At 36.3% G+C, this 13,588-nt stretch overlaps 1 protein-coding gene across 1 annotated transcript in view; it reads left to right on the top strand.

Annotated features, from left to right (window-relative positions):
* LOC128085530 (golgin subfamily B member 1-like) overlaps positions 1 to 13,588 on the top strand; it is a 44,180-nt gene that overhangs the window by 3,692 nt on the left and 26,900 nt on the right. Inside the window, exons 3-14 of the mRNA XM_052693110.1 lie at positions 664 to 807; positions 1,699 to 1,845; positions 2,703 to 2,825; positions 3,545 to 3,712; positions 4,048 to 4,233; positions 4,988 to 5,110; positions 5,312 to 5,425; positions 7,727 to 8,048; positions 8,386 to 8,495; positions 8,736 to 8,853; positions 9,643 to 9,734; positions 10,671 to 10,821. Of these exons, the coding sequence (XP_052549070.1) occupies positions 664 to 807; positions 1,699 to 1,845; positions 2,703 to 2,825; positions 3,545 to 3,712; positions 4,048 to 4,233; positions 4,988 to 5,110; positions 5,312 to 5,425; positions 7,727 to 8,048; positions 8,386 to 8,495; positions 8,736 to 8,853; positions 9,643 to 9,734; positions 10,671 to 10,821 (1,798 nt within the window). The remainder of the gene's footprint in view (positions 1 to 663; positions 808 to 1,698; positions 1,846 to 2,702; positions 2,826 to 3,544; positions 3,713 to 4,047; positions 4,234 to 4,987; positions 5,111 to 5,311; positions 5,426 to 7,726; positions 8,049 to 8,385; positions 8,496 to 8,735; positions 8,854 to 9,642; positions 9,735 to 10,670; positions 10,822 to 13,588) is intronic.

Below are 13,588 nucleotides of genomic sequence, written 5' to 3'. Positions count from 1 at the left end.
ACTGAGGGAAAGGTGAGGGATACTGGTTTTTACTTCTGCTTCCTTAAAAAATAAAGCTTTCTTTAAAGCCTTGAGCAGAGTTAGCTAGATCCACTTGAAATCTTTCAGGTTTCTTTTTATGATTCCACACAGATCTTAGATCAGGGACAGAAGGGAAGGTTGCTGTAGAAGAGAATCTATAAAGATCACAGAATCACAGAATTGTAGGGGTTGGATGAGGAAAAGGAAGAAACTGCAAGGAATTTCTGAGGTGGCAAAATATAGGGATTTATTGGGTCTAAACAAAATGGTGGAACGGTCTGACTGAACCGTAGTACAGTGAAGAATGTTCCTACTCTTTGCTGTAGATCATTACAACTGTGTTGCGAGATCTTTTTAACATGGTTTTATATAACCCCTTCAGTTACTATATCTGTTAAACTAGCTATGACCAGTCTGGTATGTGCACATTTAGTAGATGCATGTTTGAGTGTTGCGTTCTAAAAAGATGTGCTGTATGTGTTCAGAAAACAAATGCACCCTCTTGCTTTTCAAGCCCCATCCCCCACCCCCCCCCCTCCACCCCCTCCCCAAAAGAAATTGTACCAAAACAGGTGATTTATTTTGCACAAAGAGCATTGTCTGCACCATTTTGTTTGTTCAAAGTGTAGTTAATGTCTGCAGGCTGCAGGCTCACAAGATGCAAGAAGCATGTCAGTGACGGATTTGACTGAACAGCTGGCAAGTACTGAGCAGCTGGTAATACAGCTAAAGGAGCTTGTTCGAGAGAAGGATGCTGAGCTTCGAAATAAAGACCATCAGTTAAAGGTACCGTGTATGTGTTCCTGTCAAAAAGACTGCTTAAAAAAAAAAATACTTCAGTCCTGTTTGCCATAAGCTGATTTTGTATATAAAAGCTTAACAGTCCCCTACAGCAACTGGAGGAACTTCAGGATGCATTGGTAACAATTAGCTGTTCACAGAATCACAGAATTGTAGGGGTTGGAAGGGACCTCCAGAGATCATCGAGTCCAACCCCCTGCCAAAGCAGGTTCCCTAAAGCAGGTCACACAGGTGGGCATCCAGGCAGATCTTGAACATCTCCAGAGAAGGAGACTCCACCACCTCCCTGGGCAGCCTGTTCCAGTGCTCCGTCACCTCACTGTAAAGAAGTTCTTACACACATTTGTGCGGAACTTCCTGTGCTGCAGTTTCCGGCCGTTTCCCCTTGTCCTGTCTCCACTCACCACTGAAAACAGTCTGGCCTCGCCATTCTGCCCCCCACACCTCAGATATTTATAGACCTGGATCAGGTCCCCTCTCAGTCTTCTTTTCTCAAGGCTGAACAGACCCAGTTCACTCAGCCTTTCTTCATAGAGGAGATGCTCCAGGCCCTTCACCATCTTCGTGGCCCTCTGCTGGACTCTTTCCAAGAGATCCCTGTCTTTTTTATACTGGGGAGCCCAGAACTGGATGCAGTGCTCCAGATGAGGCCTGGATGTTCTAGCTTTTTGTCAATGTATTGTCTGTTCCAAAAGTTAACTGAGTTTGAATATTACACAGGCAGCAGTCTCTCTTCCAAAAATTTGTTTTGGATTTAGATTTCTTAGTTTTTTTTTTAATAGATTTTTATCTGTTTGTTTGTTTTTAATGGGAGACTTGAAGGACGCAGTTGCTCATGGAGCTGATTTAAGTTCTTTGTGACTCTGATGTTTGTAGGAGGAGAAGGAATCTGCTGATGCCAAACTTTCCAAAGTGAAGCTGCAAAACAAAGCCAAGGTTGCATCGTTAACCTCACAACTGGAAGAACTTAAGAAACAGTTGTCAGCATCAGGAGGCTCAGAGGAAAAAGCAGAACCAAAAAAGGTAAGTGCCTTTTAGCTCGAAAGTGGACAGTTTAAAATGCCAGACTTGAATATTGACCTCAAGTCCCAATTTTGAGCTGCTTTGATCAGGTTGCAATCAAGATAAACTTTGTATTCGCTGGCTGCCAGTCTGTGTGTTTCTATCTAATTTATTTTGTTATAGAAATTTAGAAAATTGTGTATTGCTTTCAAATTGTTTTAGTTAAATAAAAAACTAAAAAAATCATACTGCTGTTTGTCTTATTTGCATCTTCTATTCCTGACTCATGTGTGAAGAGTTTATGTTTATGAGAAGAAATGAAACTAAAAAACCCACCTTGTAATTTTAATAACCAGAACAACCCTGGAAATCTAAAAATGGCCTTGGAAGCAAAGTTTGGATTAAATGCAGTAATCTCTCGTTTTAGCTGACCAGTATTTTACCAGAAACAGAGATTTTTAAAATTTGTTTATAGTAGTGCTTTCATATGAGTAGATGCTGTGCTTTGGAGGCATTTCATTGACGCTTTTTTCCCCACTCCCTCCAACAGTCCCTTCTTTCTTCAGTGTTATATTGATTACACTTGCCAGGTTATGTGGCTTACAATGGCCAGAGGAAATAAATACCCCTTCTGCATGTTTCAGTTCACTTTGCATCAATAATTATCATTAATAATTTAAATATGATGATTTCTACATGCTTAATAGGAATACCATGCTGCCTTTGTTTAGCTTCTTGGATTTGTATATAAGGGAATGGAAATACCAACCACGAGTAAAGAGTACTTTATTTCACCTATATTGTTGTTGGAATAGGTGGAGGTACCCCAAAATCAGTCACTACCTATTTATGGTATTAAAGAGTCCATGTTTTTGCAGGCATCAAGAGATGGTGACCAGGAAAATGCTGCAGCAAACCGTGGGAAAATATTGGTGCTGAGAAAGAGAATTGAAGAACTGGAATCCCAGATCACACAAAAAAATGAAGAGTTACAAAAAAAGGTGGTATTTTAAGTGATGCTTAGTGTATGTTTTTTTTCACATTTGTGGTGCATGATTATATTTAAAGGCTAAACAGATGTTCTGAGAAAGTTTTTGGTTGAGAAGAAAGAGAAGGATATATCACAGAATCACAGAAACACCAAGGTTGGAAAAGACCTACAAGATCATCCAGTCCAGCTACCCACCTATCACTAACAGTTCTCACTAAACCATGTCCCTCAACACAACGTCCACGTTATAATGTTATAATCTGCTTCAAAAAATACAGTAATAGTTGTTTTGTTGTGTCTTCAGTTAATGAATTCTCTAGAATACTTCTGTGGTATTTTGATAGTAAATGGAAAAGGAAAAATTGTATGACCTGTGCGGTTTAATATCATCTTTAAACCTTTTATTTTGAATTAAAATGCTGTTTTGTTTCAGTTACAAAAAGCAACTCGTTACAGAAAGAAATGCAAGCAAGGAATAATTTCATATTATGTGTTTTGTGCATATTGTTATTGACTGTAGAAAGTGGCAGGAATGCGAGTGCTACAGAATTTCTGTGAGAAACAGACTTAGTAATTAAATGTTGTGGCTAAAATTGAACTACATTATAAATGTGGTGGCAGTTTTTTCAGTAACTTAAAATAGGCTGTAAGGAGGTAGTACAAACTGGTCTTCTGAGCTGTAGATGATAGAAGTATTGATTACATGCTGTGTTGTCTTTTCATTTTCAGGATGCTGAATTGGAGGCTCAGCGCTATCGGGGGACTGAAATGGATGCCATGCTGGCAGAGAAAGAAAAGAAGTTAGCTGAAAGAGATGCCTATATCATCGATTTACAGATAGCATGTGGATCAGGTGGTGCTAACAATGAAGTACCCTTGCCCACTGAAGAGCTGAAGGTATGTTTCATAGCAATTTCAAGGAACCCAACAAACCCTGCTGTTACGTGAGCAGTCCTTTTCTGAAGCATAAATAAGCTGTTGTTATTCATGTGACTACAATTTCTTCACTGGTTATCTCATTTATTTTGTTAGAGCTAATGTTTATTTGCTTTAGTCAGTATCATTAATACTGACTTTGGAATCTGCTGACAAACTTCATACAAATTTATACCAAACCTGAATTTCTAGTTTAATGTGCTTAACATTAGAGGAAAGGCTAGAAGGTGATTCCTAGTGATTGCTTTTTCTTTATTCTTCATTCTTCTTATCATCTTATGGTTTGCATTCTAAAGAACGAACTATCCATTAAAGAATCATCCCTACAAAGCATGGAGATTCTTGTACAGCAACTTAACAAGAAGGTTGGAGACAGTGAAGAAAAATGCAGCTTGTTCCAAGAAGAGATTGAGAGTCTTAAAAATGTGCAGAGCAATGAAAGAGAACGTTTCCAAAAGATGGAAGCCACATATATAGAAAATGTAAGTAAGCACTGTAAAAATATTTACATTTGTTGGTGGAAGAAGTGGTGTCTTGGCTGTAGTAGTGCTATCTCAATATGTGAGAGAAGCCATTCTGAATTTTCAGTGATTCTTAAGGTCTAAATAGTCATCAGATGAAATAAAAACAATGGGACTGTCAGTAGATGGTTTGTACAGGTGATTATTGAAAATGAAATACTGTGCAAGGAAGGATTTTAACAATGTGGCTGATGTCTGTGCACAGAGGAACTAGGATGTAAATGAGTAAAATGAGTTGTGGAGCATTGTAAGAAGAACCTCTAAACCCTTCTTGTGGCACTGTTCCTGAAGGTGCAGAAGTGTACACACGCAGCATCTAGAGGCCTTTCTGAGTTATTTAACCATTCTGAATACAATCAGCATCCTTTTTTTCAGACTGAACAATCCCAGTTATCTCAGCTGTTCCGCATACAATTTTTGCTCCAAACCCTGCACAGTTTCATTGCCTTTCTCTGGACATGCTCCAGGGCCTCAGTGTTTTTCTTGTCATTTGAAGTTTGTTATTGTAGATTTGAGGCATGTTTCATGCAAGTTAGAGATTTATCTTTATGCATCATTGTCTTTGGTAATCACTGACTGATTACTATATTTACTACTAAGCAGAAGCAAAACTCAACTTACAGAACACAATATCTTGCTGTACTTCAGTTACTTCAGTGTTCTTTTAATGTACTTTTCTGAACAGGTTTCATATTTTCTTTGTATGTGTTTTCAGGTACGTGTGCTTCAAAATATAATTCATGAAAAGGAAAAAGAGCTGGAAGCACAGGGGAAAAAGCATGAGCAGGAGCTCTTTAAATTAGCTGCTAAATCTGATGCAAGTGCTGACTTGGAACAGGTTTGTTGCTTTGGAAAATTGGTAAATTGCTTTGACTTAGCTGTGGGAGTTTGGAATAATGTAATTAACAATGAGTATCACAGAATCACAAAGACCTGTATGACACTGTTCAGATGTCTTGTTTGGAAACTAAATATGGGACGTTCACTTTGTCTTCTGAAAGTGTTAGCCTCTATATTGATAGCTTGATTTTTTTACTAGCTATTGAAGGCCTTGAAACAGAAGCTCCACGAAAAGGAAGAAGTCATGCTGGGAAGAACACAGGTGATAGATGTGCTGCAAAAAGAACTGGATGCCAAGGACCAGGAATTGAAAGTAAGAAATGCTATATACACCCTGCTCAACTCACCTGGTCAATTACAAGTTCTGAAAACTGTTGATTGTGTACAAAGATGATTCTATGTAAAATACTTTGGCAGTGCTCTCGGTGGTTTTCACACATGCTGATAATGTAATCATGATTGTGCGAACAAATACTAATTTCAGTTAGGAAATGAATTTTAAGGAGAAATAAATCCTGTGAAATACAAAATTGTCAGCTGTCACCCATAGTTTTGATTCATTTATTACATGTTAAAGACTTTTTGCTGTCAAAAAACTTTGATTTCTCTAGTTAAGAGTTTTGGAGAGAACTTCAAAACTGAGGCTTTCTTTTTGTTTCCTAAAGAGAATGTTTTGCTAGTAGTGTGCCCTTCCTTTTGAAGTATTTCTACTGATTGCAAAACCCATAGCTAATCAGGGTTCTTTGTGTTTAAGCACTTATTGTGAACCCTGATTATAGCCTTTTGAGTGCTGCTACTTCAGTTCAACAATGTAAGAAAAGGACATTGCAGTTCTCAAGCTTTTGAGACTCTGCTGAAACAACTTGTTTAAGAAGTGTCAGGGCCAGTAATTCAGCCATAATATTTCTAAAATATTTTCCACTTGCCAAGAGGGTTATCAGACTCACAATCTATTAGAAATTATTTAAACTATGCATGTAACCAGGTAGGCATCCTGTCCTGATGACACAGTCAGGATCCACAGCAAAAATGAATGATCTACAAGCTGTTATCCTAGCTGAGTCGGTGCTTTATTCATCCTTCACATTTATTATGTGTTGTGCATTATGCAAGCTTTTGTTTTTTGTTTTTTTTTTTCCTGGGGTTAGATGCATCTTGGAGGAAAATGCTCTACAGGAATAGTACCCAGTGCTAATGCAGTGAGGGGACAGAAATGCACAACTTGAAGATAGTGGGAAGGGTGAAATATGACAACATGAACTTAGAGCAGTTTTAACTGTGGTGGATCCTTGGTCTTAGTATCAAAATAGCAGGAAGTCTTCCTTTTCTTAACATGAGCCAGCAGTGCGCTCTGGCAGCTCGAAAGGCAAATAGGATCCTGGGCTCCATCAGGAGAGGGGTGGTCAGCAGGGAGAGGGAGGTGATTGTCCCTCTCTACTCGGCTCTTGTGAGGCCCCATCTGGAGTACTGTGTCCAGGTGTGGAGCCCTCAGTACAAGAAAGACATAGAGATCTTGGAAAGGGTCCAGAGGAGGGCGAATAAGATGATCAGGGGGCTGGAGCACCACCCCACAAGGACAGGCTGAGGGAGTTGGGCTTGTTCAGCCTGGAGAAGAGAAGGCTGTGGGGTGACCTCACTGCAGCCTATCAATACCTGAAGGGAACCTACACCCAGGAGGGGAGTAAACCCTTCAAAAGGGCTGACAACAGCAGGACTAGGGGAAATGGATCCAAGTTGAGGGAGGGAAGATTTAGGTTGGATGTTAGGGGGAAGTTCTTTACAAGGAGAGTGGTTAGGCCCTGGAACGGGCTGCCCAGGGAGGTTGTGGATGCCCCGTCCTTGGACGTGTTCAAGGCCAGGTTGGACGGGGTCCTGGGCAACCTGATCTAAATGTGTACGTTTGGTGGCCCTGCTAGGCAGGGGGGTTGGAACTACATGATCCTTGAGGTCCCTTCCAACCCAGGTGATTCTGTGATTCTGTGATTTACATGTGCAGTATAATCACATTTTAAAAATATTGTCTCTCTTGTCCTTCACGGCCTCTTTACATGGACAGTTTATGGATTATGAATGCTGGCTTTTGTACAACAAATCTAATCTGGTGAGCTGCTGTCATACTGTTAGGGAGATCTGTAATCTTTTTTAGCCGTTGTATTGTAACTAATGTGAAAGCAGTGAAAGTAGAATAAGCACCAACAGAGAACTAGTTAGCAACAGGATTCTGTAAAAAACAACTAGGTTGTAGTTTGCTAGTTTAAATTCTAACAATGTAAGTAACAACATCTGAATGGTGTTGTAGTGAACATTCTCAATCCTTGATATCACTGTTAGATTCTTGCAGTTTTCCTGTACGCTGTACATCAAAACGTTCATTTTTATTCCACTTTTGCCTATGGAGAGATGTTGTATGTAGTTTGCACCCAAAAATAGCAGTGCTGTTTTTTGAAGTTCCCATGTAGCCCTTTGAAATTGAAGCTGGGTTTTTTGTACTAGAGCCAGTTGCCCAAAGCAGCACCTTTTTCTGATTATGACAAGATGAAGTGTGTAAGAATGCACATATAATGTTTCACAGTGGTACTGAAAATACTTCATATTAACATTTTTTTTTTAACAGGAGATTACTGAAAACATGAAACGTCTGCAGTCTGAAAAAGAAAACCTCCAGTCCAAACTGGATGCTGAGAGGCATGTATTGAGGGCACAGATAAAAGACATGATGGAGAAACACATGCTTGAAATGACAAAAGTCAGGGAGAAATACAATGCTGAGCTGCATGAAATTCAAGAGAAACATGAAACTGAGCTGCAAGAGAAAGACCAGGCTCTGTTTCAGCTTAAGAAACAAGTGGCAGAATTAACTAGTAGTGGGCAGACTAACTCAAAAGATGTTGCAGATCTGGAATCTACATCCAAAGAGAAGATGGAAGAATTAGAAGGTATCCTATTTAAAAAGTTGTCATGTATGAAGTTACTTTGCACCATACCCTTTCGTACTGTATGCCAATTTCATTCGTTTTTCAAATAGAATTCCATAAAATCCACTGGAAAAGTTATCACCATAAGAAGTATGTGTGCAGAAGCACTGTTACTATGAGGGCTATGGGAATGTAAAGATATCACTGTAAATTGCTCACTACATTTCTTAATGTTTTTCTTCTCTGAATACAGTTGTCTTGTTTAGGTGTTACTTTCAGTTGCCAAAGAAATTAAACATAGGTCCCTTACTGACAATTGTTCTAGGATTTTAAGTAATTTTTATGCCTTGCTTTTTAGTACAATTGAAATTGAAGACAGAAGAGGCCAGCAAATCTGAAGCTAAGTTTCTGAAAATGAAGGCTTGGTCTAAATCAAGAATCAAACAATTGGAAGATGAGCTGAAAAATGTATGTGCAGCATTTTTTTAATGCTACAAACCTGTTTTTAAAATGCTTTTACTCGATTGAAAGAAGTAAAATATGGGGTAAATAGAATATTGAAATAATTTATTCAAAATGGCTATATTTGAGTATAAAAATAGTATAAAAATTGAATGGAAGCTAAATGTTGATACAGGAGGAAATTGCAACAACAAAATGTACAAATTTTGATGCATTTAAAAAGCTTACAGCTGCTTTTTGTTTTAGTTTTCGTCGAAGAATAATGATCTGTCAGCCTTGAACAATCGTGTGTCAGAATTAGAAGCTGAAAAAGAAGAACTGGAATTAAAACTGCAATCATTACAAGAAATCAGAACTCAGAACGGTAAAACAAGGAGAAAAGCTAACAAAAATATCTTTTTTTACTACTCTATTGCAGATGGTTCAGAGTAAAGAGACAGGGAGGGTTAAATTGACTTTTGACTTGTTTGTTTTAAATTTCCAATATATACCTTTTCTTTTTTCAAACAGATTTGGAAGTAACTTCATGCTGCTTTGAGCAACAGCATACGCTACTTAACTCAGAGTTGCAGCTCTGTTCTTCCTTCCCTAAACCTTCTTGTGCTTTATAGTTCAGGCCTTGTTGTATTTGACAGAATGTGTATCAGGTTCTCTAGTAAAGTGGAAGAGGTATTTTCTTAGGATGAAAAATGAGAATGAACATATTTGGAAAAATGTAACAGAGTGTGTATAATAAATGGTAAAGAGCAGTGAGCTTAAATTCAGAATTATCTCAAATGTTTTTTTCTTGTTCTAAAGATTTTGAGAAAAACTTGTATAAAACCTCAGAGTGGTAACTAGGTTTAAAATACAGCTCAGAGAGATTATTTTTGTGTTATCTTGTTAGTTTTTATGACTTTTTTTTTTAAATGGAAAATGGTAGAATTTTCAGTTTAGTGGTCTAAATTGTTAGCAGATTAAATTTAAAGCACTCATCAGTATTTAATAAACAAGAAGTTGGTCTTGTGGGTAAGTGGACAGCACAGCCCAGCACAGGGCTTCTTATTGAAATCAATCATCTAAATTTCCATTTTGAATCTTTTTTCTATGCTTTTATTGATCTTCCTATGGTTTTGCATTGTATCAAACCTAATTCATGATTTTCTTTTTGTAGAAGAATTGCTGGCTAAGCTAGAAATCTATGAAGAGCAGCAAAGAAAGTTGCAAGCTGATCTTGACCAAGTTACAAAGAGAGCAGCTTCACAGGTTAACTTTAAAATTGATTTGTATGAATTACTGATTGGCTCAAGTGGCATATTGGAAAGTATGTTCATTGAATCTTGGTGCTGCAGATGAGTGACACATGAAACTGAGATGTCAGTGGCTGTTAAGTAACAAGCTGACAGGATTTGAATTAATTAAATGTGGATTTCTACTTACTTTTTTACATACTTTAAGTTATGTTTCCCTAAACTGCTTATGATTTATTTAGTTACATTTAACAGAAATTATTGAAGTGTGACTTCTTATTACTTTTTGTATGACCTGAGTAACTTTCAGAAGAAAATAACAAATGAAATCTTAACAAATATCCAGATATGGATGAGAAAGGGAGAAGACTGAGAAAATTATCCCGAAAGACTTCTAGATAGATTAAAAGCATATGTTACTCTTAGTACTTAGTGATTTTGTGCAAGCCCAACAACAAAGCCAGTTTGAACATACTTTGCTGAAAGTGTTATCTATGAACTTTAATGAAATTTTTTTGTTTGTTTGATTGTTAAATTTATAAAACGAGGCTTTCTTTTGAGGGGAAGGCAGAAACATTCTTATTCTACTCATGGATAAAAGTAATAGAGATTTCTTATCTCAAGGAAAGGAAGTTAAATATTATTCTACTTTGAAATATTTCAAGATGAAAATGTGCAAGAAAAATATTTTGGTTAAAAGAAAAAACACTTCATATAAAAAGTATTTTAGACTAAAAGTGCAACTGGCAAGTAGCATTTTAGATATTTTGCTAAGTGGTGAGGTTTGCCTTTTTTACCATCTACGATAATATCTTCATTTTCACAGATATGTATGTGAAGTGGTAAACAATACAGATAATTTTCTCTGTGAATGGCTTGCTAAATTAAAAAGTCATTTATGTTCACAGTGGGATTTGGTGAATATATTTTCATGTCCAATTTCTCTTGTTAGGCTAGTGAATCAGGTAGTGTGGATGAATTGCAGAATCAGCTCTTAGAATGGCAAGAAAACGCACCAGAATCAGAGGAGTCGCGTGATCGAGTCAGAGAAGAGAAATCTGCTATGGCCTTGAGAATGGCTCAGATTGAGGAGGAGAGAGAAGGTGGGTTGTTTTTCTTAGTTAAATTATCACATACATATGATGTGCAATCACATCTCACATGTTTGTGTGTTCTACTGCAGACTGAATTTATACTGTTCTATCATGACTAATTTATGTAATGTTGAGAATTATATATAGCTAGTGAATTTGCGTAAATTTGCATTTTTTATTTTTTTCCTATGTCCTTGAATCTTTTTTCCATATGTTCATTTTTTTTTTTTCTTTGTATCATTTTTATGAGTAGATGTGCTTGTTCTGTTTCCCCTCCAAGTTGCTGCTCTGTAAGAAATGTTGAACTTACTTCGGAAGCGTACTGTCCACATATGAATGAACAGTGCTTAAAAAGTTCACCGTATGTTAAAGCTGCCTGCCTTGAACAGGGAGTAAAGGTGTGGGAAACTGTGGTACTGGTTTAAATTTGATATTGGGTGGTGCTTTAGTAAAATGCAGGACAAATTTTCCCTTTAAATGTCATTAATCAGAAACTTTTCTTTAGTAGTCTGTTAACAAGTATCACTTGTGTGGTTGGTTGAATAACAGTGTTACAGAAAATCACATTTTGGGTAATCTCAAGTATTGAAATTTTCTAAATTATTAATTAAACAGTTGATGAGAAAGTGAAGCAGATTCTGTTAAATCTCATAAAAGTCTGGTTAAATTTCAGCTAGTTTTTACTGCTTATTTCCCAGACCATTTAGTACTTCATTTTAACTTTTGTCCCATTAGTTAATGGCTTAACAGCACATTATAATGTGCACAACCTACCATCATAATTAATTCAGTTAAAGAACTTGAGTCTTCTCTTTCTAATGTGCAATTGAGTAATTATTTTTAATTTAAAGGATGAATTTGGAAGTTCAGTATATAAGCACAGAAATGTTTTAAAGATCTTGTCTCATCTTTTTGAGAGTTTTACCATGTAATGCTTTGGACGAAAATAATATTCCCTTCATTAAAACTACCTGTTACCTCATATGTGGTAACTACAGACCCACATGCAATATTAATAGCAGTTGTAAAATTTCATCTGCGTCAGTCTGTGTTTAATTTTGCATTTTTTCCCCTTGGGATAAGCATGACCTTTCTGTTTCTGTTTTTTTTTTTTTGGTGTTTTTTTTTCCTGCCGTTACACCTGATGAGCCCTCAGCGTCCCTTCCCCCTCCACTCCTACCCTACACTGCGATTTGGTCAGCCAGTGAGAACATAGTTTCCCATCAGTTTTGTGCATGCAGGTTCCTGCAGCAATGGCAACTTGTAATGTACTGTTGCTGATTTCTTCTGATGATGGTTCTTTTGAGGAAATTGCCAACAGTACCTTATAATATTTGCCATTGATGGTATGTGGGTTTTAACAGTATGTGTAACAAATGCTGTCTTTCAACTTAATTTTTTTTTCCCTCTTGCAAAGCCAATTTCTTCATTTACACTAACCGAGTCGTGTTTCTTTATTTTTCTTTGTTGTAACAGCTGACTCCATATTTCTGGAGGAAAAAAATCTTAGCTTGCTGCAACTGAATATAACTAAACAAGAATTGAATTTATTTAGAAATTCTTAATAGAAATTGAAATTCAGTAGCATTTAAAAAAAAACAACAATTATATTCCCCCATGTAAGTTACAGGATTTATTTGGATTAATATTAGTTACCAATATTTTAAGCAATTTAGAAACCCACTACTCATTCCATCATAGACTATGGGAATTTGCCAAGTAAGGCAATTTTCTGTTTTGGAATGAATGTATGAAGATCTACACAATCTTAGGGGGATATAGTAATTGACTGATGTCTGTAAATTCTGGCTTGTTTCCTCTGCAAACCACTGTAGATTGTAACGTGAACAGTTACACACAGAATTATAGATGCATTATTAGTTAATTTGAATGCACTGTGAATCAGAATAAAAGTGTTTTGTTCAGGTTTTTACTTCAGATATAATTGCAAATGAAAGGCTTCCTATGCTGCTGCAAAACATTAGAAAATATATTTACTTACTTACTATTGTTAAAGTAATGCTGAATTTAACTGAAAGTGTTTTAATGTTTAACAAAGGGTTTTACATTATTCTAAAGCTCCAATTTCTACATTGTCGTTTTTCATCTGACAATGGTAATGTCGTTTTTTCTTTCACTATCAAAACCAAAAATAGTTGGGTTCCTAAAGGATAGTGTACTTTTCTTTCTGATGATGCTTAAAAGCAGATGTCTTCAATTTAAACTTGAAGGCATTTAATTTTTTTAAAGAGGGAATTAAATTCTGATATTAAATAACACTTTCTCTTTGAATTGCTTCCTGGACTACAATAATAGTTCTGTAAGCATATATTTAAGGTGATCAGAATTTGGCATTTATATATATTTATATATATAAATATATATTTTTATATATATATATATATATATATATATATATACATATATGCTTTCAAAAAGCACGTGTAGCGATTAAATACAAAATTAAAAAAAAAAAAGTTGAATTCATGTTTGCACAAAAGTGTGCAGAATGAATGCTGATAAAGTGACTGTGCAAGAAACCACAATTTAATTGAAACCAAAATTTAATTAAAACCATAAGGGAAATCCAGTTCTGCAGTCCTGCTTGAATGGCCCTTAAAGGTTTTCTTTAACGTTTTTTGCTTGAATCTTTTATGACTGTTAAGTATGTAGTTTTTAAATATTACAGGAAGAACTTTACTCCCATCTAGTAGGTGGGATATGAATGTGCTTTAATGAAATCTGTTGAATAAGTTAACCTTGTTCAATTCAGATG

This window comes from Tympanuchus pallidicinctus, unplaced genomic scaffold (genome assembly GCF_026119805.1).
Source record: "Tympanuchus pallidicinctus isolate F22 unplaced genomic scaffold, pur_lepc_1.0 scaffold3, whole genome shotgun sequence".
Taxonomy (NCBI): domain Eukaryota; kingdom Metazoa; phylum Chordata; class Aves; order Galliformes; family Phasianidae; genus Tympanuchus; species Tympanuchus pallidicinctus.
The sequence above is the reverse complement of the archived record's forward strand: the minus strand, read 5'-3'. Positions and strand labels throughout refer to the sequence as shown.